This window comes from Sminthopsis crassicaudata, chromosome 1 (genome assembly GCF_048593235.1).
Source record: "Sminthopsis crassicaudata isolate SCR6 chromosome 1, ASM4859323v1, whole genome shotgun sequence".
Lineage (NCBI taxonomy): Eukaryota > Metazoa > Chordata > Mammalia > Dasyuromorphia > Dasyuridae > Sminthopsis > Sminthopsis crassicaudata.
The window spans coordinates 634,176,022-634,201,158 of record NC_133617.1 but is presented as its reverse complement, the minus strand read 5'-3'; the positions used below and the strand labels follow the sequence as shown (position 1 = coordinate 634,201,158).

General features: G+C 33.7%; 1 protein-coding gene across 2 annotated transcripts in view; it reads right to left on the bottom strand.

Annotated features, from left to right (window-relative positions):
• Positions 1-25,137, bottom strand: part of SLC1A1 (solute carrier family 1 member 1) — a 104,460-nt gene that overhangs the window by 26,470 nt on the left and 52,853 nt on the right. Inside the window, exon 1 of one of the 2 annotated variants that reach the window (XM_074282838.1) lies at positions 20,538-20,715. The exons of the other annotated variant lie outside the window; for it this stretch is intronic. Within the exon in view, the coding sequence (XP_074138939.1) occupies positions 20,538-20,604 (67 nt within the window). The 5' untranslated portion in view covers positions 20,605-20,715. Of the gene's footprint in view, positions 1-20,537; positions 20,716-25,137 lie in introns of those variants that run through there. 2 annotated transcript variants of the gene reach the window in all.

Sequence of the window (25,137 nt, the reverse complement as noted above, 5' to 3'; positions counted from 1 at the left end):
TTTATAATTTTAGAAGTTCAATTTCCTATTATTGAGCACCCACTGCTAACATAATCTTTGAGGTGTGAAGGGCAAAGGATGAGAGGCTTTGTTCAACTATAGGGGAGTGAACCTAATTTTAAAGATCTGGGATGTGATGATATTGTGGGCAATAACAATAGCAAAAAGTATTCCAAAGAATCATAGACTAGGAGATCTTTTTAGAGTTTAATAAATCTCCAGCACAGCCTTCTATTTGAAATTATCTCTAATTCACCATATATATATGGTCTCTCAAAAGTATTAGTGCAGTTTTAAACTACTAAAATGAATATAGGCCACCCTTATATATCTTTTATATACAGAATTCTTAAGATTTTGTCTCTCCTAGTAAATTGGAAGCTCCATGAAGGCAGGGAGTATTTTTGTCTTTCTTTGCACCTCCAATGCAAGATCCTGGCTTACGAGAAGCTTATTTGTTGACTTCTTAGGAGTTACAATGGATAGAACACTGGGCTTGGAAGCATGAATACTTGAATTAAAATCCAGGTTCATATGCCTACTAGCTGTGTGACTTAACAAATCACTTAACCTTTATTTGCCCCAGTTTCTTCAACTGTAAAATGGAAATAATAGTACCTACCTCTCAGTGTTATTTAGATAATTACTAAAAGCACTTAGCCCATTGCCTGGTACATAATAAGTGCTATATAAATGTTAGCTATTATTATCATTAACATCATCATATTATAATTATAGAGGTTTCTCTTTGATGAAGTCTTAGTAGTCTTAAATTGGGGTTTTTGGCTATTGAGGAAATATGATAGATTTTTACTCCTCAAAGACTAGCCTGAAATGCCAAGTACAGTTTTAATGGGGTGAGGCTGGGGTAGACATAATACTTTCTTTTTTGTATGAGAAGATACATTTTTTTGGAATCAAATAGGTACTCACTTTCTACAAGGACAAAATGAAAAATAAATGGACACTAGGGAAGTGAGGAGTTTTTGAGCTTAATTCTCTGTTTGCCCTCATACTCCTAATGATTTAGAATCCTTTAAAGATGGAATTAGGGGACAGCTAGGTGACATGGTAGATAGAATACCAGCTCTGGAATCAGGAAGACCCAAGTTAAAATCTGACCTCAAACCCTTAATAGCTATATGAACTTGAGTAAGTCATTTAATGCCGATTGCCTCCCTTCCCTTTCCCTCCAAGGGAAGAATTAGGACATAGTAGCATGTTCTGATGGAAAGAGAAAAAGTCAGAGGAATTTGGTTTGAATCCTACTTCTATTAATTGCTTTCTAATAAACAGATAAGTCACTATATTCTTGCTAAGTCTCAAATTTCTCATCTGTCAAATTGAGGGATCATACTAACTAATCCCCAGAGTTTCTTCTGCAAATGACATTTATGAAGTACCTGGGACTAGATTCCTTAAAATGAAAAAAAGATCCACTTTCAAATAGGGAGGTGGGGTATCCTGTGAATTTTCTCTGTTTAGTATGGGGTATGGCACCCAGTAAATGCTTAACAAGTCCTTTTTTTATTGGCTGATTGATTACATACATTGAAGCTATTAATATGAATGGTTTTGAGGAATACAAAGAAATCTGGAATAATGAAATAATGCAAAATGAAAAAAGCCAGAAACAAGCATAGGAAAGAATATGCTGAATAAGGATCATAGGAGGAAATGAGAATGAGTGGACAAAGTATCCTACTGGGGATTAGAAAAATGGACTGAAAAAAAGTTAGCACATTTTAAACAATGAAAATAATTGATCTAAATATTGACTATTACTAAGCAAGTAAAATCTTTTTATATTGAGGTTTTAAATTTCTGAAAAAAAATTTTAATTAAAAAAGAAAACTAGCAAGAATATGATTTGATCTGTTATCTATTTCTAAATCTCTTCTTACAATAATTTAAAAATATTTTCTCAAATTATTCTACAATTAAATGTTAGGAACCAAAACAAAAAGGAAAGAGTTATGCTTTAATGGGGCATCTAGGTGGTAGAGTGGCTAGAACACCAGACTTGGAATCAGATCTAGGAATTCAAATCCAGCCTCAGACTTTTACTATTTATGTGATGCTAGGCAAGTCACTTAACCTTGTTTGTCTCAGTTTCTTTATCTATAAAATGAATTGGAGAAAAAAATGACAAACTACTCTAGTATTTTTGTCAAGAAAACGCCAAATGGGATAATGAAGAGTTGGACATGATTGAAAATGACTAGACAATATCTTTAAAGAGTAGCTATCATTATCAATAACAATGCAATTAGCCTTTAACTCTGTTTCTACCTTCCAGAGTCCCTGATTTCATCAATTTAAAAAACTATTTAGATGGCACCCATAAGGACTTCGAAGATAATCTTCCAGTATTGTTATGTTTACCCTTCCACTTTACCCTCTTTCCCCAAATTACAACTTTACAGCCACCTGATGGCCGCCCTCTAAATTTAGCTAGGTTGATGCTTGGACAATAAGCACACAATATGAAATTAGGCCTGGACTTGAAGCCTTTCTGTCTTGAAAAAACCAGAATTTGTACTTCTTTGTTATAACCTTCAAAAACTTGAGATGATCCCTGTGTCACAATGAAACAGCCAAGATCTTATCTTTATGTATATCTTCTTACCTTTTACAAATGAGATAATTTTTAAAGTACTTAGCACAGTGTCTTACCCATAGTAAGTGCCTAAGAATTGCATGTGCTTTTTAATTTAATTTAATTTTACCAAAAGCATTAAGAACTTTGACAACTTGGCTCTTGCTGCATTAGTGATTGGTACAGAACCCACTAAAAGCCTGTGAGGCTGGCTGTATCTGTCAGGATTCTAAGGATAACCCTCAGGTAGTTAGGGTGTTTCTCTAATGCTCCTAACATGCCCTGGGAGTTAACTGCAGTTGTAAAGGGCTAATACTGATGAGATATAGTACTGGATGTTTGTTTCATACCAGTCTCATGTTTATTTTATTTGGAAAAAATTACTTTGAAGTTCATGTCCTTGCCAAATTGTGACTGGACAGGAGGTATGGAATCTTTCTACTGAAAACCTTATGCTATTTTCCAAAGCACATGAAAACATGACATTTATTGAACTCCAGGAGCAAAGAAAATCCACTCTCGCTGCTGCCCCTAGGAAGTAACTATTTAAGTCATTTCCACCCCCAAATCCTATTAAGATGAATCAAAGAACTCTATTGCCAGTCATGGCCTAGAGCAGAAGTACAGGCATTGGTCAGTTGCCAAATCACTAAAACAAATTATAAAATATTATCATATGCTGAAAACAATCATGCATATGGATTTAATTCACTCTGACAGGAACATGTGAAATCTAATATCGCTAGAAATAAATCTTGAGAAAGAATTAAAAAGTACAAGAGGCACAATTCTCTGATTCATATATGATCCTATCTACTGTGAACATCTTATATGATGTTGAATTGTTTAATTTGAAACACTGTATCTAAAGAATTAAAGGATTGAAGATTAAATATTCAACTATTGTCTCTATACAAGCTTGGAATTCTGTTGAAGAAAAGCTCTTATTTTTATTTTTATTTTTTTGAAGGGGGAGAGGTCTACTATTATTATAACTACTAAAGTCTGTTTTTAACTTTTTCAAAAAGTGCATGTCTATTTCTTTTTTAAAGAAATTTCAAAAGTATTTAATTTTTTCAGTTACATGTAAAGATAAATTTCAACATTCATTTTTTGTAAGATTTTGAGTTCCAATTTTTTTTTTTATCCTCCCTCTCTTAGCTCCCACCTTCCCTAAGATAGGAAGCAATCTGATATAGGTTATACATGTACAATATTTTAAAACATATTTCCATATTAGTCATATTGTGAAAGAAAAATTAGAATAAAAAGGAAAAATCATGAGAAAGAAAAAGCAAAAAAAAAATGGTGAAAATAATATGTTTAGATTGACATTGTCTCCATGTTTCTCTCTCTGGATGTAGATGGAATTTTCTAATTCAAATCCATTGAAATTATCCTGGATCACTGGATTGCTGAGAAGAACTAAGTCTATCATAATTCTGCATAGGTATTTCTTGATGACATAGGATGTGGACACACTTTTTTTTAGGACAGCTTGCTATCTTGGTATAATCTCCTAGTAGGCTGATCAAGTCTACCTTTCTCTCTTCCTCCTCTTCACTTGTAGGCCCTGAAAAGTGTCCCTCTGTTATTCCTATCCAAGCTGACTACATGTCATATCTGGCTTATTTGTAATCATCATTAACCAAGTTTTTCCTATATGTGAAGGCAGATAAGTGGTATAGTAGATAGTCAGGAAGAACTGAGTTCAAATTTAGTCTCAGCCATTTAATAGCTGTTTCCCCCTGGGAAAATCACTTCACCTCCATTTACCTCAGTTTCCTCATCTGTAAAATGGGAGTAATAATAGCATCTACATTCTACAACTATTGCAAGGATCAAATAAAATATTTTCAAGGTGTTTAATATATATAGTATATGATATTTTTTATTATATTATCATCATCATTATTTAGATTACCAGGCAGATATCTTTTGAAAAGCTGGGGAACTCATCAAAGAAGCCCTTTATTATTGTGGGACAATTAATATCATTTTGCCCTCAAACAGAAACATCTGGAGACATTCATCATCTGGAAAGAATTCTTCTATTTGGATTAAGTAAAGGACATTGTTCATGAAGCTCGATGACAAATGGGCAGGACTGAATTAATAGATCAAGACTTCTGTTGTTGTGTTATTATGAATTTCTTCCACAACATCCTTGATAAGCTGTCATCCAGCCTTTGTTGGAAGATCTTTAACGATGGAGATTCTCATTACTCAATAAGGAGATTTTATTATCTTAGTGCTTCTTGTATACACTTTGTTGTTGGTAACATGCTATAGTCTTTTTAGTTCCACCATATGGTTTTTTATTGCCTTATTGGTGACCTTTATTTATTTATTTTTAAGCACACTATTCTATGATTTAAAGCCATTGTTGTTGTTTGCCCTTTGTTTTCCAAGAGAACCGATGACATCAGCAGGGTGATGTCTTGATGTGCAAATGAATTGGAGTTAAGTGAAGCTAAGCTGTGCAGAAGTCATCAATCTCACTCTCTCCTCCAAAGTCATCAGAATCCAATGGCAACACAGGTCAGGACAACTGGTGATGGATTACGATGTAGTGGGAGATCTTGGCCTTTTTAAATTAAGGCCTTTCCCAAATCTCAGATGGCAACATCATTCAGTAGTTAAAGTATAGGTAAGCATTTAAGTAAAAGATGGCCTATTTTGTCTTCACAAAAGAATCAGAAAAGGAAACCCCCTCAGAGTTTAACAGAGCCATATAACACAATTAGAAGGAATAATGCTGTTAAAATCCTCTAGCTCAGTTGATATAGTACTCAATCAGGGAAGCTCCAAATTAGCCTATTTGAATAAGGTACTGATGCCTAAAAATGGATAAAAGACAAACCATTCCCCAATTGATAAATGGTCAAAGGATATGAACAGACAATTCTCAGATGATGAAATTGAAACTATATCCACTCATATGAAATAGTGTTCCAAATCACTATTGATCAGAGAAATGCAAATTAAGACAACTCTGAGATACCACTATACACCTGTCAGATTGGCTAAGATGACAGGAACAAATAATGATGAATGTTGGAGGGGATGGGGGAAAACTGGGACACTGATACATTGTTGGTGGAGTTGTGAAAGAATCCAGCCATTCTGGAGAGCAATCTGGAATTATGCCCAAAAAGTTATCAAACTGTGCATACCCTTTGACCTAGCAGTGCTACTACTGGGCTTATATCCCAAGAAAATACTAAAGAAAGGAAAGGGACCTGTATGTGCCAAAATGTTTGTGGCAGCTCTTTTTGTTGTAGCTAAAAACTGGAAAATGAATGGATGTCCATCAATTGGAGAATGGTTGGGTAAATTATGGCATATGAAGGTTATGGAATACTATTGCTCTGTAAGAAATGACCAGCAGGAGGAATACAGAGAGGCTTGGAGAGACTTACATCAACTGATGCTGAGTGAAATGAACAGAACCAGAAGATCGCTGTACACTTCAATGTTGTATGAAGATGTATTCTGATGGAAGTGGATATCTTCAACATAAAGAAGATCCAACTCACTTCCAGTTGATCAATGATGGACAGAAATAACTACACCCAGAGATGGAACACTGGGAAGTGAATGTAAATTGTTAGCACTATTGTCTATCTACCCAGGTTACTTATACCTTCGGAATCTAATACTTAATGTGCAACAAGAAAATGGTATTTATACACATATATTGTATCTAGGTTTTATTGTAATACATGTAAAATGTATGGGATTGCCTGTCATCAGGGGGAGGGAATGGAGAGAGGGGGGGATAATTTGGAAAAATGAATACAAGGGATAATATTATAAAAAAAAATTACTCATGCATATATACTGTGAAAAAAAATTCTAAATTAAAAAAAATGGATAAAAGATTCATCAGTGTGGGTTATCATCATTTCTTATGGAAGCTTAATCAGCATAAAGCAATTACCCCATATAAGGAGGCCAGAAGAGCTTAGAAAACAGGGGCATATTAGAACATACTCAAACTAGTTCTAGCCAATTGTTAAATTTTTTAGTATGAACATTTATATTTCAGAAATTGGTCAGTGCTACAAATCAGAGCTTGATTAATTGTTTTGTTGTATAAGATTGCATAAGAAAGTGATAGAGAAAAATGGTAATAATGCAGATTAAATTTTAAAAGAATGTCATGAATTTCCAGAAAGCCACTTGTTAAATATATAAATAAAATCAGTATATCCTAGCTAGAAAACACCTTAATAAGAAAACACTTGTTCTTCTTGCCAAAAGGAGAGATACACTGGTCAAGGGCAACAACACTTTAGACTACATATTTTTACGTCTTTTATCTATGTAAATAACACATACAACACACACACACATATGTGTATGCATATGCCTATGTGTGAATATACATATACAATTATGTTATTGTTCAGTCATTTTTGGGTCTTTATGACTCTATTTGGGTTTTTCTTGGCAAAGTTATTGGAGTAGCTTGCCATTTCCTTTACCAGTTTGTTTTACAGATAAGGAAACCGAGGCAAACAAGATTAACTGTCCAAGGTCACACAGTCAGTGTCTGAGACTGGATTTTTAACTCAGGAAGATAATATTTTCTGAGTCCAGGTTCAGCACTCTACCCACTGTGGCACCTACTTTGCCCCCTTCATGTATGTACATATACATATAAGAAATAACTTTTATATGGCTCTTGAAGGTTTGCAAAGCACTTCACATAGGTTATATTCTGTACTTATTTATCCTTGAACATGCTTAAACCATCAAATATAAAATAAGTTCCTGATGGAAATAACGTTTTTGTTTTTTTTTTTTTTATGCCAGGGACCCAACAGAATTCTTGATATAATACATTCTTAGCATTTATTATAGTTCTGAATAAATGCTTCCTTGTTTGAGTGTAAATTTATTAAGGGTAGGAATTATGTCCCACTCATCTATGTCCTCCAGAGCATGGCAAAATAGTCTCTATATAAGGGTGCCTAATATATATTTCATGAACTGAAATCCCATTCCTGTGGCATATGGAGTACATCTTGTGAGGGTTCAGAGCAAATCTGGCTGGGGTGACAGTAATGGTAACTAATAATAGTATTCATTTATATGGCATTTTAGGAAATTTTACGGAAGAGGAAACTAGGCTCAGAACACATTTAGTGGGATTACGAACTCACTTCTCTTAACTTCAAGTCTTGGGTTCTTGATATAACAACATATTGCTACTTAGGGAAGACTTCATGAAGGAGATGACATTGGAGGTGGACTTTGAAGAATGGGAAGGTTTTGGAGAAGAGCCTTTAAGGAGGGGAAGAATTTTGGCAGGCAGTAAACCCAAGGTAAGTCCATATAACTATGGATGTTCTGAAGGATGGGATTTAGTCAGAATGAATATCTGAAGAATAAGAATAAATATATGGAAGTGGATAATTAGGAGGGCTGTAAGATTAAATAGCAATAGCATTATTCCTTCTAAACATAGGAGATGTGATTGAAATTGGTGAAGAGAATTCCTTGTGAAGAATCATGATCCTGTCTTAGATAATAAATTTAAAGGATCTGCCTGAAACAATTTGTTCTGGTTCACAGACCCAGTAAATGGGTCTATCTACTACACTCTATCTACTACACAAAGTGAGACAGAGGGTGCCTCAGACTATGGGATATCAAGAAACTTTTTACCTTAGGAACCTGTATACTTCCGATTTCCTGATTAGAAATGACAGAGCTGGATCTGACAGATTGAAGCTCCAGCTGCTGGCCGGAAGTGTACAGCCTGAACTTTGAACAAGACTGCTACAAAGGAAGCAGATGCTGTGAGCTAAACAATAGCAAGTTTTAAAAATAAACATCTTAAGGCACATGGGTCTTCCTACAGCTCTCTGACTTAAACTACCACCCACTGATTTTTCCAAAAAGTTATTTTTCATCACATCTCCTCTACTCAGACCAGCAGCATTTAACAGTCTTAATGCTCAAGTCCTGGAATTAATCACTGCATCAATCACTTTCACTTCTGGTATTTGGCTCTGATTCTGGAATTATGAATGGATATGTCCTGGTACCAAAGAATTAATGATTATTATTATTTTAAATGTAGGCTATTTCCAAATCTGTATTGCCCACCCTATCCTCTTTCATAAGCATCATTTATTTTAAGACATTTTTGAAGAGAAAAATGGACTGGGGAGTCAGGTGCCTTGGGTTATAGTCCCATTTGGGTCACTAAAACATCTTGAATGAATGAAAAAAAGCAGCATTCTTTTAGTAAATAGTTAAAAAATTTTTTCAGTTACATGTAAAGAGAGTTTTTAACATTCATTTAAAAAAAGATTTTTGAGTTTCCAATTTCTTTTCTTTTCCTCTTATTCCCCAAGACAGGAAGCAATTTGATACAGGTTATGCATAAGCATATATATATATATATATAAAATCATGTAAACATTTCCACATTAGTCATGTTGTAAAAGAATAAACAGAACAAAAGAGAAAAGCTATAAAAATAAAAAATAAAAACAAGTGAAAATAGTATGCTTCGATTTGCATTCAGACTTCATAGTTCTGTCTCTGGATATGGACAGCGACAGCCTTTACCATCATGAGTCTTTTGGAATTGTCTTGGATCACTGTATTGTTGAGCAGTCCTAAGTCAATCATAGTTGATCATTGTACAATTGTTACTATGTACAATGTTCTCCTGGTGCTGCTCACTTCAGTCAGCATCAGTTCATATATGCAAGTCTTCACAGATTTTTCTGAAATCTGTCTGTTCATCATTTCTTATAGCACAATAATATTCCATTACATTCATATACCACAACTTGTTCAGCCATTTCCCATTGATGGGCACTCTTTGAATTTCTAATTTATTGCCATCACAAAAAGAGCTACTATAAATATTTTTTGCACATGTTGGTCCTTTTCCTTTTTTCAAGATCTCTTTGTGATGTAGATCTTGTAGTAGTATCAATGAATCAAAGAATATGCATCGTTTTATAGTCCTTTGGGCATAGCTCCAAATTGTTCTCTGGAATGGTTAGATCAGTTCACAACAATGCATTAGAAACCCAATTTTACTGTATCATTTATCATTTTCTTTTTCTGTTATATTAGCCAATCTGATAGGTATGAGATAGTATTTGAGAGTTGCTTTAATTTTCATTTTTCTAATCAATAATGATTTAAATCTATACATCTATAGATAATTTTAATTTCTGGATCTGAAAACTTCTTTTCATATCCACTGATCATTTATTAACTAGGGAATGATTTGTAATCTTATACATTTGCTCAATTTTATATATTTTTGAGAAATGTGGCCATTCTCAGAAATAATTACTATACAAATTGTTTTCCATCTTTCTGAGAAGTAGCATTTATTAAATGTTTTCTATATGCTATGAACACTATGTTGTGAGGGACACAAATACAAAAGTGAGACAATCCCTGTTCTCATTGTGATGATTTGAATAAGTCATTCCATATGGTGTAATGGGAAAAAGTCCTGGCCTTGGTCAGAAGATCAGTTTCAAAACATAATTCTCTTTGTTAGTAGCAATGTTGTCTTGGGACTATCAATTAAGCCTTCTGGTCCTCAGTTCTGTTATCTGAACGTGAGAGATTGGACCGAATTAATTGTAATAAGATATCTTTCCTTTCTGTTACTGGGCTAAATAGCCTCTTCCAGTACTAAATTTGTGATCCTTTCTGTTATGCTTCATTCTGTCTTTTCCAGAATATAGCCTAATGCCTAATATGGGATCCTAATCAAGGAGCCTTTAAGGATAGCAAAATTCTTTGCATATGTTATCTAAAGTGATGGCCAAAACAATCCCATCAAGAAATGGGAGGGATTCTATTATTTTCTCTACATTTTAGATGCAGAAAACTGAGATTCACAGGTTGAGTGACTTGCCCATGGTGACTTTGATAATATGTGTATTTATATATACATATATATAAATATATACATGTGTGTGTATATACATATTGTTGTTTTTCCTTCTTTCTGAAAGAGGACATTAGAGAAGTGATGTCATGACATACAAATGAATTTAAGTGAGGGAGGGCTGTGTAAAGTCACCAGTCTCACTTTCCCCTTCAGAGTCAACTGAGTCCCATAGCCAGATATAGATCAGGAAGACTGGAGGTGGCCTTGGATGCAGTGGGAGATCTTGGCTTTTTTAAGCTAAGGTCTTTAACAGTTTGATTGAAGTCACATCCATTCAATGATTAAGGTTAGGTATCAATTGGAGCAAAGAATCTCCTCTTTTGCTTAGTTAAAAAAACAAAACAAAATAAAAGTAACTAAATAAATAAATCTGGGAGGAAAGACCTTCAGGGTTTCTGGCCAAAGTCAACTATGTACCTTAGTGTGTATTTGTGTTACATTTTTAAACCAATGTACATCTATATATACACATACATACATACACATTCTCTAAGGTGTATAGCTGAACTAAGGCTTTCTTGACTCAAGGTGCTATCTTCTATATTTTTCACCCTACTGCCAATTTCATATCAGGACCTCACTATGTATTTATAGATTCATGTTGGCACATATTACAGGCTTAAGAAACGCTTGTTAACTAAATTTGATAGGAAGACCAGAGATCCTTATTTGATCTTTACCTTCTCAGGTAGATGTTATTATTAGTTCCATTTTATAGATAAGGAAATTGAGACTCAGAGAGTTTAAGTGACTTCTTAGCACCATACAGCTAACAATAACAATGATAATAAAAGATAACATTATAGGTTTTAAGTATGCAAAATGTTTTATCTAATATTATTTTATGTGGTCCTCAAAACAACCCTCTGAGGTAAGTGCTATTATTAGCCTTGTTTAAAGATGGGGAAACTGAAGCTCAGACAGTTTAAATGACTTTCCAGGATCATATAGCTAGTATGTATGGAATTAAAATAATAGATAGGGTTTTAAGGTTTGCAGAATGTTTTACCTAATAGCTTATTTGGTCCTCAAAACAACCCTCTGAGGAAGATATTATTATATCAGTAATTAAAGATGGGAAAATTGAACATCAGAGATTTTGTGACTTGCTCAGGTTCATATAGGAAGTCATAATAATATTAACTTATATTATTATAATGCTTCAAGATTTGTGAAATGCTTATTATAACTAGCATTCAAATGCTTTGAGATTTGCAAAAAGTCTCACAAGTACCTCATTTGATTGTCACAACTCCGGGAAGTAGATACTATTATTGTTGTTATTCGACTCTTGGTGACCCTGTGACCATATCATACATGTTTTTTTTTTTTTTTAAATACTGGAGTAATTTGTCATTTTCTTCTCCAATGGAATAAGACAAACAGATTAAGTTATTCAGGGTCACATAACTAATAAGTATCTGAAGCAGAATTTTAACTCAGTTCTTCTTGACTTGATTAAAAGAATGAAATCAGGACAGATATAAATGAGTTCGGGCCACTAATAACTATTTAAAACACAAAACAGAAATTAAAAACAATTCACATCAGTAGAACCAGAATGTCTTTTGCAGCCAGGGAGTCCTTGGGTATACTTTTGCTGAATTGTGCATCTCCACCTCAGGAAACATTCAAATACCTCAAATCATCTTTTTTTCCTTCTCTAAAATCTGAGATTCTTCTTTTACTAAAATGGGAAACTTAAACACATTCTCCAGAAATGTAAAGGTCACCAGAGCTCCTGCCCTATTAGTTCAGAATGAAGGCAGTTCTCTCAGAATCTAGGTCTTCCAGGGGCCAGGGTGACTTCGCCAGACTCAAACTTGGGCAGGAGTCTCTGGTTAACTTGTCACTTACAGGCTCTATGCAAAGATCCTGTAGGAAACTCACTCCATGATGAGAAGCATCCATTCTGTTTTTGCAGCCTTCTAGTTGTTAGGGCGTCTTCACAAGGAGTGGGGGACAATACCTCTTTTCCATCCTGAAGAATACACTTTATGTCATACTCTGCCTTTCAGAGCCAAGCAGAATAAGTTCTAATCTCTCTTTCATGTGACAACCCTCCAAATATTTAAAAATTATAATCATGTTCCCATTAATAACAAATCTTTTCTTCTCCAGACTAAACATTTCCAATTCAAACATTCCTCCTATGAAATATTTGGAGCCCTCATCCTGGATGTTCTTGTCTGGTTTCTCTCTAATATATCTAGATTGTTCAGATGATTATAATTTTATTACTAATAATAGCAGTTAGCTTTAAGATTTGCAAAAAAAATTTACACATATTATCCCATTTGATATTTACAACAATCCTCTGACTTAGAGGTATTATTATCCCATTTCACAGATGAAGAAATTAGATCAAAGAGTTGATATGATTTTAGAAGAAAAGGGGTGGAAGAAAATGAATCCTGTCTAGAAAACTTTCATGTTTTATTTCTTTATAATTTTAAAAATCAATGCCTTAGATTTTTCTATTATTCTTCTGGTCTGGAATCCCTAATATCCTTTGAAGTTCAGTTCAGATATCACCTTCTACATGAAAATTTTCCTGACCCTTCCAGATGCTGATGTCTCCTCTTAAATTATATTTCATTTATATATTTACTTTCTATATTGCATGCACAAAAGTCTGTTTATCACATATACATATATATCTATGTACGTATTAATATATTTATATATATACACATATATGTTGTTTCCTCTGATAGATTGTAAGCTTCTTGAAGACAGGAACTATTACTTATCAGTAAGTCAGCTACTTAACATTCTGTTAGGCACTGTATTAAGTACTGGTCTTTATGTCCATAACACCTAATATAATGACTATGGTAGGCATTTAACAAGTATTTATTGATATTTGCTTGATTGTCCTCATAGCTATGAATTGTTGATGTTTTTGACATTGCACCATTAACCTTCCCATATATACATGCATATACATGTATATATTAGAGATCAATAAGTCCATCCCCTGTTTTGAAAATGAAATTTCCATATGAAAAATCAATGAATTGATGAGTCCGTATGATGATGGATTGATATCAATCCATCAATCATAAACATTTATTAAACAATTACCATGTACCAGGCAGTTAGGTAGGCACTGGACATAAAATGATGAAGAAATGAAATAATTCATGATTTCAAGTAACTTGTGTTTCATCAGGGGAGTCAAATACAAAACCAAAATAAGTCTTGGAAGTGTTTTTTTGCTTTTGTTTGAGGCCCTCCTAGTTAGATTTCAAAAGAGCTGAGCATTTCTGCAATTGTGCCTAGTGGCAGCATTCAGTCCAATTTGTCTAAGAATATGTGAGATAATTTTTTGTTTTCCTTTTCAACTTTAGAGCAATGTTTAAGCAGCTTATTGCTTAACCAAAGCCCGTGAAAACCATCAGAAGCACCACAGAGATTTGGAGAAATTTGCCATTTTTAGCTCCAAAGTCCATATAAAACTCTGGCACCAGTAGTCAAATCAAAGACCTAGTGAGACTTAGCTTATGCCTACTGATTACATGCCCCACAACCCAGTGATTACTCTAGCATCCATCTCCATAGCTCTCTCTAATAAACAATAATGGGGATAATAATACCTTCCCTTCACACAGCTCTTCGGGGTTAGCCAAGTATAGTTACATACATTATCTCATCAGGTTCTCACAACAACTTAGTGAGACAGAATGGGAGATCTGACTATTCTTGTTTTAATAATGATGATAATAACCCATCTTGCCAAGACCAGCATTCTCCTGGTGATGCTTCATATGAATCACAGAACACCATGAGCTCAGGAGAATCAAGATGATGGGTGAGTCAAAGGGCTAAAGGAAAAGGTGCACTGGACAACAGTAGGTTTATAGCACATAGCTAATGATGGCTCACATACAACAAGGGGGAATAGGAGACATCAGCCATCACAGAGGCAGAAGAAAAGGAGGCAGGCTCATTTATCATGTAGGTAAATGGATGTTGCTGTGGCTGTAGCCAATATAATGAAATAAAATAAGAGAAGTATGCCCAACTGGGTAGAGGGCTAACTTTGGATTCAAACCCCTGCCTTTGCCACATGCTGGCTGTGTGATCTGAGCAAATCACTTAAATTTTTAGTATGTATGTACATGGATATGTCGTTCAGTCATTTCAGATATTTCTGACTCTTCATATCCTTATTTAGGGTTTTCTTAGTAAAGATACTAGTGTGGTTTGCCATTTCCTTTTTCCAGCTCATTTTACCCTAGAGGTAAATAGGATTTAGTGAGTTATCCAAGCTCGAACAACAAGGAAGTAACTAAGGCTGGATTGGAATTTAGGAAGATGAGTCATCCTGATTCCAAGCCCAGTGCTTTATGCAGCACCATCTACCTTCCCATGTACACAAGTTTACAGACACATGGCCCAATATATGGCATGTATGTACACACATCTATATGTGTAGTGTGTGTATATATATATTAGAGATCAATAAGTCGGTCCCCTCTATTTTGCAAATAAGAAAACTGAGACAGAGCGAGACAAGTGCCTTTTCTAAGCCCAAAAAAGCAGTATCAAGACTTAAACCCAGTTCCTTGAATTGAAGCTTTAGGGCGGTTCTATTATATATAATGCTACTTTTCAAGAAAGGGGGAAATGGAATTTGGCTAAGCAAATTTCCCTTAGGGCATATTTTTCTTTTTTGTGTTTTCTTTTGTCCCAGTCTCTAGGACTATCTTTTTTCTTGGTATTATTTGATGTAAGAGTATGTTCCCTGTTGAAAGATTGAAGCTCTTTATATAGCTCCTTTGCTGGTTCTGTGGAGGAAAGGCAAATTAATATCATAACTCCTCTTGATTCAATAGATGTGCTGGCACTAAGCACTTATTTTATGATGAACTCAGGGAAAGGCTTAAATCATTGGTGCAAAACTGCTTAGACCAACTCACTTTTGACACTAAGGAACAATTTATGGCAAGTTATTTTAGTTCTGGAGTAGAGAGGACAAAACAAGGGAATGCTAGTAGCTAAGCCTTTTCTTTGGAACTGTCTTATCACTGTCTTTAATGTGAACTAGCATCTTTTTTTGTACACCATACAGATTACAATATAATGAGATCATAGGAGTTAGAGCTAAAAAAGAAATTTACAGGTAATTGAGCTCAATTCACTGATTTTAGAGATAAGGAAACTGAGGGAAGGATGAGTTGCTCAGGGTTATATAAGGGTAAGTTTCAGAATTGGAATTAAAATTCAAGCCTTCTGGGACCACTAGTTCAATTCTCACATTTTACACAAGCTTCCACACAATATTAAGTATGTGGCATGCTACCAGTGTTTCTAAAGAAAGCATTAATATTCTTTAATATTTAATTATAAATAATAGATATTATATCATCTTATAAGCTGTTCATAAATATAAGAATATATATATATATAACATAAAATATATAAATATAAATCTAAGAAGAAAAACATTTAAATATATACTTGGACAAATGTATATAGTTATTCACAATAATGGAGGCACTCATTAGCATGGATAATAGAAAACTAGGGATAATCTGATCTCTAGACATTGCTGATGGGATTCTAGCTTCTCACTTTAGGCAGAGTAGGATAGTTCACATAACTACATGGAGGTAGTGTAGCTATATGTGGGTGGATGAATATGCCCTCTACCCAAAAGACCATTCTTCAAAATGCCCTTCCTGTTCCTTCTATAATTGGTAAAAAAAATTTTTTCTGATTACACATAAAGATTTTTTTTCTTTTCTTTCTTTTTAATTTTTTTTTTTTTTTTTTTTTGCTGAGGCAATTGTAGTTAAATGACTTTTCTAGGTTCACACAGTAGGAGGTATTAAATGTCTCAGGTCAAATTTGAACTCAGGTACTCCTGTCTTCATGGCTAGTGTTCTATCCATTACACCATTTAACTGCCCCAAAGATTCCTTTTTTTTTTTTTTTTTTTTAAATAAGATTTTGAGTTTCAAATTTTTCTTCCTTCCTCCTCCCCCAGACAGCAAGTAATCTCATATAGGTTATACATGCACAATTATTTTAAATGTATCTTCACATTAGTCAAGTTCTGAAAGAAGAATCAGAACAAAAGGGAAAAACCGGGAGAGAGAGAGGAAAAAAAGCGAAAATATTATGTTTCAATCTACATTCAGAGTCCTTAATTTTTTCCCCTGGATATGTATAGCATTTTCTAACTTGAGTATTTTAGAATTGTCTTAGATCATTGTATTGGCTGAGAAGAGCTAAATCTTGATCTAGTTGATCGTTGCACAATGTTACTGTTACTGTGTGCAATGTTCTACTGGTTCTGGTTTTTCTGAAATCTACCTTCATAATTTCTTATAACAGCATTCCATTACATTCATATACCATAGCTTGTTCCTCAATTGATGAGCATCCCCTTAATTTCCAATTCTTTGCCACTATAAAAAGAGGTGTTATAAATATTTTTGCTCATGTAAGTTCTTTTCCTTTTTCTATGATTTCTTTGGGATACAGCCCTAATATTGGTATTGCTGGATCAAAAGGTACACAGAGTTTTATAGCCCTTTGGGCATAGTTCCAAATTGTTTTTCAAACTGGCTAATTTTGATCAATCCTAATTATCCCAATCTTCTTCAACAATTATCATTTTTGGATTTAACAGTAGATTATTATAATCATTTACTACTGTGTCTTGTATACCTAACCTATTCCAGTGATTTATCACTCTATTCCTCTGTCAGTACCAAATAGTTTTAATGATTGTAGCTCTATAATTCAGTTTTGGTATGACTAGGCAAACTTCCTTTGTATTTTTTTCCATCAATTCCCTTTATGTTATTGACATTTTGTTCTTCCAGATGAATTTTGTTATTTTTTTTTCTAGCTTTATGAAATACTTTTTTTGGTAATTTGGTTGGTATGGCACTGAAGAAATAAATTGATTTAGATAGAATTGTCATTTCAATTATATTAGATTGGTATGCCCATGAGCAATTGATATTTTCTCAGTTGTTTAGGTCTGTGTTTTGTAATTGTGTTCATATAGTTCGTGGGATTGTCTTGGCAGGTAAACTCCCAAATATTTTATATTGTCTATAGTTACTTTAAATAGAACTTTTCTTCCTGTCTCTTGCTTCTGGACTTTATTGGTAGCATATGGAAATGCTAATGATTTATATGGGTTTATTTCATAGCCTGCAACTGCTAAAGTTGTTTTTTCAAATAATTTTTTAGTTGATTCTCTAGGATTCTCTAAATATATTATCATATTATCTGTAAAGTATGAGTTTTTGTATTCACATTACCAATTCTAATTTCTTTAATTTCTTTTTCTTATTACTGAAGTTAGCATTTCTAGTATAATACTGAATAATAGTTTTGATAATGGACATCTCTGTTTCTGCCCTGATATTACTGAGAAATTTCTAGCTAAATTACATTACATATAATGCCTGCTAATCTATCATTGTTCTATCATTTTAAGGAAAACTTCATTTATTCCAATGCTCTTTAGTGTTTTTAATAAGAATGGGTGCTGTATGTTATGGAAAGCTTTTTCTGTATTGGGATAATCGTATGAATTCTGTCAGTTTTGCTATAATATGGTCATTTATACTAATATTTTCACTAATATTGAACCAACTTTATATTCCGGGTATAAATCCCATTTGGTCATAGTATAGTATTATCATTATAAATAGTAATCTCTTTGCTAATATTTTATTGAAAAATTTTGCATCAATATTCATTAGAGAAATTGGCTTATACTTTTCTTTATTTGGCTCTTCTTGGTTTCTGTATCATATTTATGTCACAAAATAAATTTATAAGACTCTACTTATTTTTCCAAATAGTTTATATAATATTGGAATTAATAGTTCTTTAAATGTTTGGTAGAATTCACTTATAAATATATCTGTTTAGAGATTTTTCCCTAGGAAATTCATTGATAATTTGTTCAATTTCTTTTTCTAAAATGAAGTTATTTAAATATTTTATTTCTTCTTTTCTTAATGTGGGCAATTCATATTTTTGTAAATGTTTATCCTTTTCACTTAGATTGTCATATTTATTGGCACAGAGTTGGGTAAAATAGCTCCTAATTATTGCTTTAATTTCTTTTTTATTGGTGGTGAATTTACCCTTTTCATTTTTGAAACTGGTAATATGCTTTTCTTTTTAAAATCAAAATTAAAAAAAAATTAAACAAAGATTAATTTATTTTATTGTTTCCCCCATAAAACTAGCTCTTAGTTTTATTTGTTAAATAGTTTTCTTACTTTAAATTTTATTAATCTCACCTTTATTTTCAGAATTTTTAATTTGATATTAAGTTGGGGATTTTTAATTTGTTCTTTTTCTAGTTCCTTAGCTGCACGCCCAATTTATTGATATCTTTATTTTATTCATTTATAAGACTCCACTTATTTTTTCAAATAGTTTACATAGTATTGGAATTATTAGTTCTTTAAATGTTTAGTAGAATTCATTTAGAGACATCAAATATTCCCTAAGAACTGCTTTGACTGCATCCCTTACATTTTAGTATGTCATCTCTCTTGTCATTCTCTTTGAAGAAGTTATTGATTGGTTCAATGATTTGTTGTTTGACCCACTCATTCTTTAGGATTCTATTACTTAATTTCCAATTAATTTTTAGTTTATTTTTTCATGGCCCTTTATTATATATAATTTTTACTGTATCATCTGAAAAGGATGCATTTAACATTTCTTCCTTTTTACATTTGATTATGAGGTTTTTATGCTCTAATACATAGTCAGTATTTGTGAAGGTGCCATATACCACTGAGGAAAAAGGTCTTTCTTTTTTTTTTGCTGAGGCAATTGGGGTCAAGTGATTTGTCTAGGGTCACACAACTAGGAAATGGTAAGTGTCTTAGGTCATATTTGAACTCAGGTCCATCTAGCTGCCCCAGTGATTTCCTTTATATCCCCATTAAATTTTCTCCAAAGGTCTATCATATCTAAGTTTTCTAATATTCTATTTACTTCATTAACTTCTTTCTTATTTATTTTGTGCTTAGATTTATCTAGTTCTGAGAGAGGGAAATTGAGGTCGTTACTATTATAGTTATGCTATTTCTTCCTATAATTCATTTAACTTTTCCTCTAAGAATTTAGATGTATACCACTGGTTAGTATTAATATTACTTCATTGTCTATGGTATCTTTATAATAATTTAAAATTTTTTTTAATATTTTGCTTTTGTTTTGTTTCAGATAAGCATTTCTACCCCTGTTTTTTTTTTAACTTTTGCTGAAACATATTATACCCCAATATTTTACCTTTATCTATGTGTATCTTTCTGCTTCAAAAATATTTCTTTTATGTATTTTATTATAGACTTCTGGTTTTTAATCCACTGTACTATCCACATCCATTTTATGGGATAATTTATCTATTCACTTTCACAGTTATGATTACTATATATTTCCCTTCATCCATTCCCCCTTTTATACTTTTCTCTGTTTTTTTACCCTATTTCTCCTATTTGCTTATGACTTTCATATTCCTTGATCTGCTCTCCCTTCTCTTAGCACCTCCTTTCCTTCCCCTCCCATTTCTGCCCTCCCTCTTAGCAACCCCCTTTCCCTTTTCTTTCCCCCATTTCCTTCTACTTATTTCATAACATTCATTTCTATACCCAACTGAATGTGTGTGTTATTCACTTTTTGAGCCAAATCTGATGAGAGTTAGGTTAAAAAAATGCTCATCCCACCTCCTTTCTTTCCCTCTACTATAATAGTTCTTTTGTGCCTTTTCATGTGATATATTTTATCCTATTCTGCCTTTCTTTTTCCTCTTCTCTCAGTACAATTCTTTTTTTTACCCTCTTACTTTTTAAAATATCATCACTTCAAAGTCATTCTTTGTCTATACATACAACTGTTATAATAAAATTATGATTTTCAAGTATTATAAGTATCATCTTTTTAAATAGGGATGTAAACAGCTTAATCATATTGAATAACAATTTTTTTTCTGTTTACCTTTTTGTGCTTCTCTTGAGTCTTGTATTTGAAGATTGAATTTTCTGTTCAGCTCTGGTCTTTTCATCAGAAAAGTTAGGCCCCCATTTTATTGAATGTCTATCTTTCCCTGAAAGTTGTGCTCAATTTTGCTGGGGTTGATTCTTGTTTGCAATTCCAGCTCCTTTGCCTTTTGGAATATCCCTCTGATCCTTTAAGGGAGAAGATGCTAATGTAATCCTGACTGTGACTCCTTGATATTTGCATAGTTTCTTTCTGGCTGTTTGCAATATTTTCTTTTTCACCTAATAATTCAGGATTTTGGCTGTAATGTTCCTTTGGAGTTTTCATTTTGTCGTCCTTGGGAGAATTTTTTCAATGGCTATTTTACCCTCTGCTTCTAGGATATCAGGGCAATTATACTTGATAATTTCTTGAAAGATGTTTCCCAGACTTTTTTTTTTTTTAATCATGGTTTTCAGGTTTTTTCAATATTTTTTAGTAATTTAAAAATGATTTCTCCTGGATCTATTTGTTATTCCAATGAGATATTTTACATTTTATTTTATCTTTTTATTCTTTTGATTTTGTTTGACCAATTCTTGATGTATCATTGAGTCATTAGTTTCCACTTGCCCAATTCTGAGTTTTAAGGAATTTTTTTATTTGGTTATTTTTGAACCTTCTTTCCATTTGATTAATTCTATTTTTAAGGAATTGTTTTCCCATTTAGCCAATGGATATTTTCCACTTGGCCAATTCTATTTTTTAGGAGTTGTTTTTTTCAGTCAACTTTTATGCTTCCTTTTCCAAGTTGTTGATTCTTTTTTCATAATTTGCATAACTCTTATGTCCTTTCCCAATTTTTCTTCTTTCTTATTATTTGATTCTAAAAGCTTTTTTGAGCTCTTCAAAAAGGACTTTTTAGACTTGAGGCCAATTCATATTGTAGCCATTTTGACATTGTTATGCTCTTCTAAGTTTTTAATTTGATTTTCCCTGTTGCCATAGTAGCTTTCTATGGTTAGGACTTTTTTTGTTTCTTTTTTCTTTTTAAAGTAGAGGATTACCCCTGGAGTACAGGGGATACTGTCCTAAGCTTCTTGTGCTCTGGGCCAAGAGCCTGGTCACTGGCTTTCCATGCTGGAGGCTGAGATGCTTGCCACTTGCCCAATGCATTGGGCTCAGCCTAGTCACATCTTTGTACTGGGGTTCTGAGATCAGCGATTTGCCTTTTGTGTTGGAGTTGCCTGCTGTGCCACTAGTCTGCTGAGCTAGAATTGAAGGGTCTCAGTTGCGGATGTGTGCTGTGGCTTAAAAATCTCCATCTGTCTTGCCTGGACATGTCTAAGTTGAGCTGCTTTCCCCTTTTTAACCAAATGAGATAAATCTTTGCTAATGTCTTTCTAAGTTATCTTAAACTAGAAACTTGTTTTACTCTGTCTTTTTATGGGTTCTGTTGCTCCAGGATCTGTTTAGAGACTTGAGGGAAACTGAGGAGGGCTCAGGTAACTTCCTGGTTTCTTCCTGGCATCTTGGCTCTCTCTTGACTATTTTCTAAATAAAATGCCTTTCTTTCTTTCTTCTTTTTTTTTTTTTTTTTTGTTTAAATATGTTCCTCAACTCCATCTGAACCTGACTTTCAACATTACTACTTTGAGGAAGCTAGGTGGTACAATAGATAAAGCACTGGACTTGGAGTCACAAAGACCTCAATCTTCCACATCACGCCACTGACATTTACTAGCTATGTGACCCATACTTAATTCTATTTGCCTCAATTCCATCATCTATAAAATGAAAAGGAAATGACAAATTACTCTGGCATCTTTGCCAAGACAATCCTGAATTGGGTCACAAAGAGTTAGACACAACTAAAACAACTGACTAACAACAACCTTCCCTGGTAAATAGCAGAGACAAAGCCAGGACCTATCATTTCACTGGTCTAGGAAACCAAAAATGAAGAAATTATTTCTATCGATGTAGGTCAGCAACTTCTTTATGATAGTTTTACAGACTTATCTAGGTAAACTTAGAGTTGCTTGTTTAGGGTCCCAGCCTATGGTGGGATTTGAACCCAGATCTTCTTAGCAAAGAAGACTGATCCTCTGTATTCTCTATTACTGCGTTTCTTGGTAAATGCTACTACTACTGGTACTACTATTGCTACTACTACCACTATACTATCACTGCCTCTAGTACTACTACTGCTACCACCACTACTACTACTACTATCACTACTACTGCCACTATTACTACTATTACTACCACCATCACTACCACTACCACCAATACTACTCCTACTACTATTACTACTACTACCACCACTATCGCTATTACTACTACTACCACTACTACTACTACTGCCACTAGGAATACCACTGCTATTACTACTACTATTACCACCACTAGTACTACCACCACTATCACTACTACTATTGCTGCTGTTGCCACTAGTGTGTGTATATATACATATTTGTATATATAAATACATATAAAGAAGAAGGGAGAGAGAGAGAGAGAGAGAGAGAGAGAGAGAGAGATAGAGAGAGAGAGAGAGAGAGAGAGAGAGAGAGAAAATTTATAAAACACTTTCCTTATAACAAGTTATTTAGGTAGCTAGTGCATCTATAATTATTTCCCTTTTATAACTGAAGGAAAAGGTGAATAGAGATTAAATAACCATTTGGAAACATCATAGCAACATGTAGTCAACAATGTGATATGGCAGTCAAAAAAGCTTTGTCTGTGGTAAGAGGAATAATGTTCCCAAATGAGGAGATGACAATTCCTCTGTACTCTTCTCTGACCAAGTTCCTCATGTTCAGTTCTGGATGTCACATTTAAAGCAGGATGTTGTTAAACTGGAGAACATCCTGAGGTTGTTGAGGAGCTATGAGTTATGTCATTATCTAGATGTTTGGCTTAAAAATACTTAGGGGAGGTATGAGAATTATCTTTAACATTTGAAGGCTGCCATATGGAAGAGGCATTAGGTTTGTTTTGTTTAGCTCTGGAGGAAAGAGCTAGATAGATCATGTGGAAATTTCAAAGAGGCAGCTTCAGGCTCAAGTAAAGAATTTTTTTCTAACAATTAGAAACATTCTACTTTTTAATATTTTGGGAGGTAGATTAGATGATTTATGAAGTATTTTCCAACTCTGACATTGTGATATATAAATTAATCAACCATGCAGAGAAGTAATAGAGGTGTGTTTCAAATTCATGTTACTTCAGACTCCAAATCCGTTGCTTTTACCCATGTTTTATTGCCCCTTTAATTCTATAAAATACTAGTTATTTCTTTATTCTTCATTCTTTCATTTTCTTTATAATGACAGTTTATTATTTACAATAGAGTTCAATGTATTCTGCTTTCCCTACTAAATAGTAGACATCTTGAGAGAAGAGATCCAGTCTTCTTTTTCTTAGCAGAGAACCTGGAACACACTTAATAAATGTGTGTTTTCCTGCCTCCCTCCCTCCCTGGTTCCCTCCCTTTTTCCCTTTCTTCCTCTCTCCCTCCCTCCCTCTATTCTTCCCTCCTTCCCTCTCTTCCCTCTTCTTTTCTTCCCTCCTTTCCTCCCTCCCTTCTTCCCTTCCCTTTCATCCCTCCTTTCCTCTTTCTTTCCCTCCCTCCTCCCCTCTCCCCCTCCTTCCCTCCCTCCCTTCCTTCCTTCCTTCTTCTCCTTACACCTCTACTCAATCCTTCTCTCTCTCTTTACCCCTCACACCCTCTATCCTTTCCAATCTGTATAGCACTTCATAAAGAGCTTTGCACATAATGGGTACTCAAAAATACTTAACATTTACAAATAAGTCATCAAGAACTTTCCTAAAGTTTATTCTTGGAAAGTTTTGAGAAAAGAAGTCAGATATTTGACAAAGAACTTCCCAACAGAGTTTGACTAAAGCATAGGAAGAAGAAACAGAAGAAAAAAATTCTTGCCCCTGGACTTTTCAAGAAGCACTGGGCTCAAGAATTTTCCAAGCCAATTTTCCCAGTTACTTCCTAGGACTGCAAGTCAATTAGAGACTTATGGAAATGGAGAGAATGTGTTGGACCCAGTTTATGTAAGTTTGAAAGAGCTAATAATTAAATTTTCAGTGTGAACAATTACACCCTTGAAATCAGCATAACTACATATTAGGGCTTGATTTGCTTTATTGTTCATTTGATAGACTTAGTAAAGTGATAGAGAAATGTTAATAATTTGAATTAAACTTAAAATATGTTGTGATATTTTTGCTACTATAGAACTGCTTTTTAAACATTTTTCCATAACACCATTGTATACAAGTGACAATCTGGAACTAATGGATAGCATTGTATCTTGAACAGATAAAATGATTTTGTGATATTCCCCAAGATAATGGAACTTATAGGCCTGATTCTAGATGATTCTTATGGGTTGTTTTGACTCTAAAATTCCATTATTTTCATGCCAATAATGCTGTTTTAGTCTGTATATTCCTAGAATTCTGAGCTTATATTTAATAAAGTTGTGTAGGAAATAGATGATTAAAATGGGAAAAAATATTAAAGATAATCACATGATATAGATAGCCAATGGAGCACTACAGGAAAGGCCATTCTTGGACCATGAAATTTCCTATG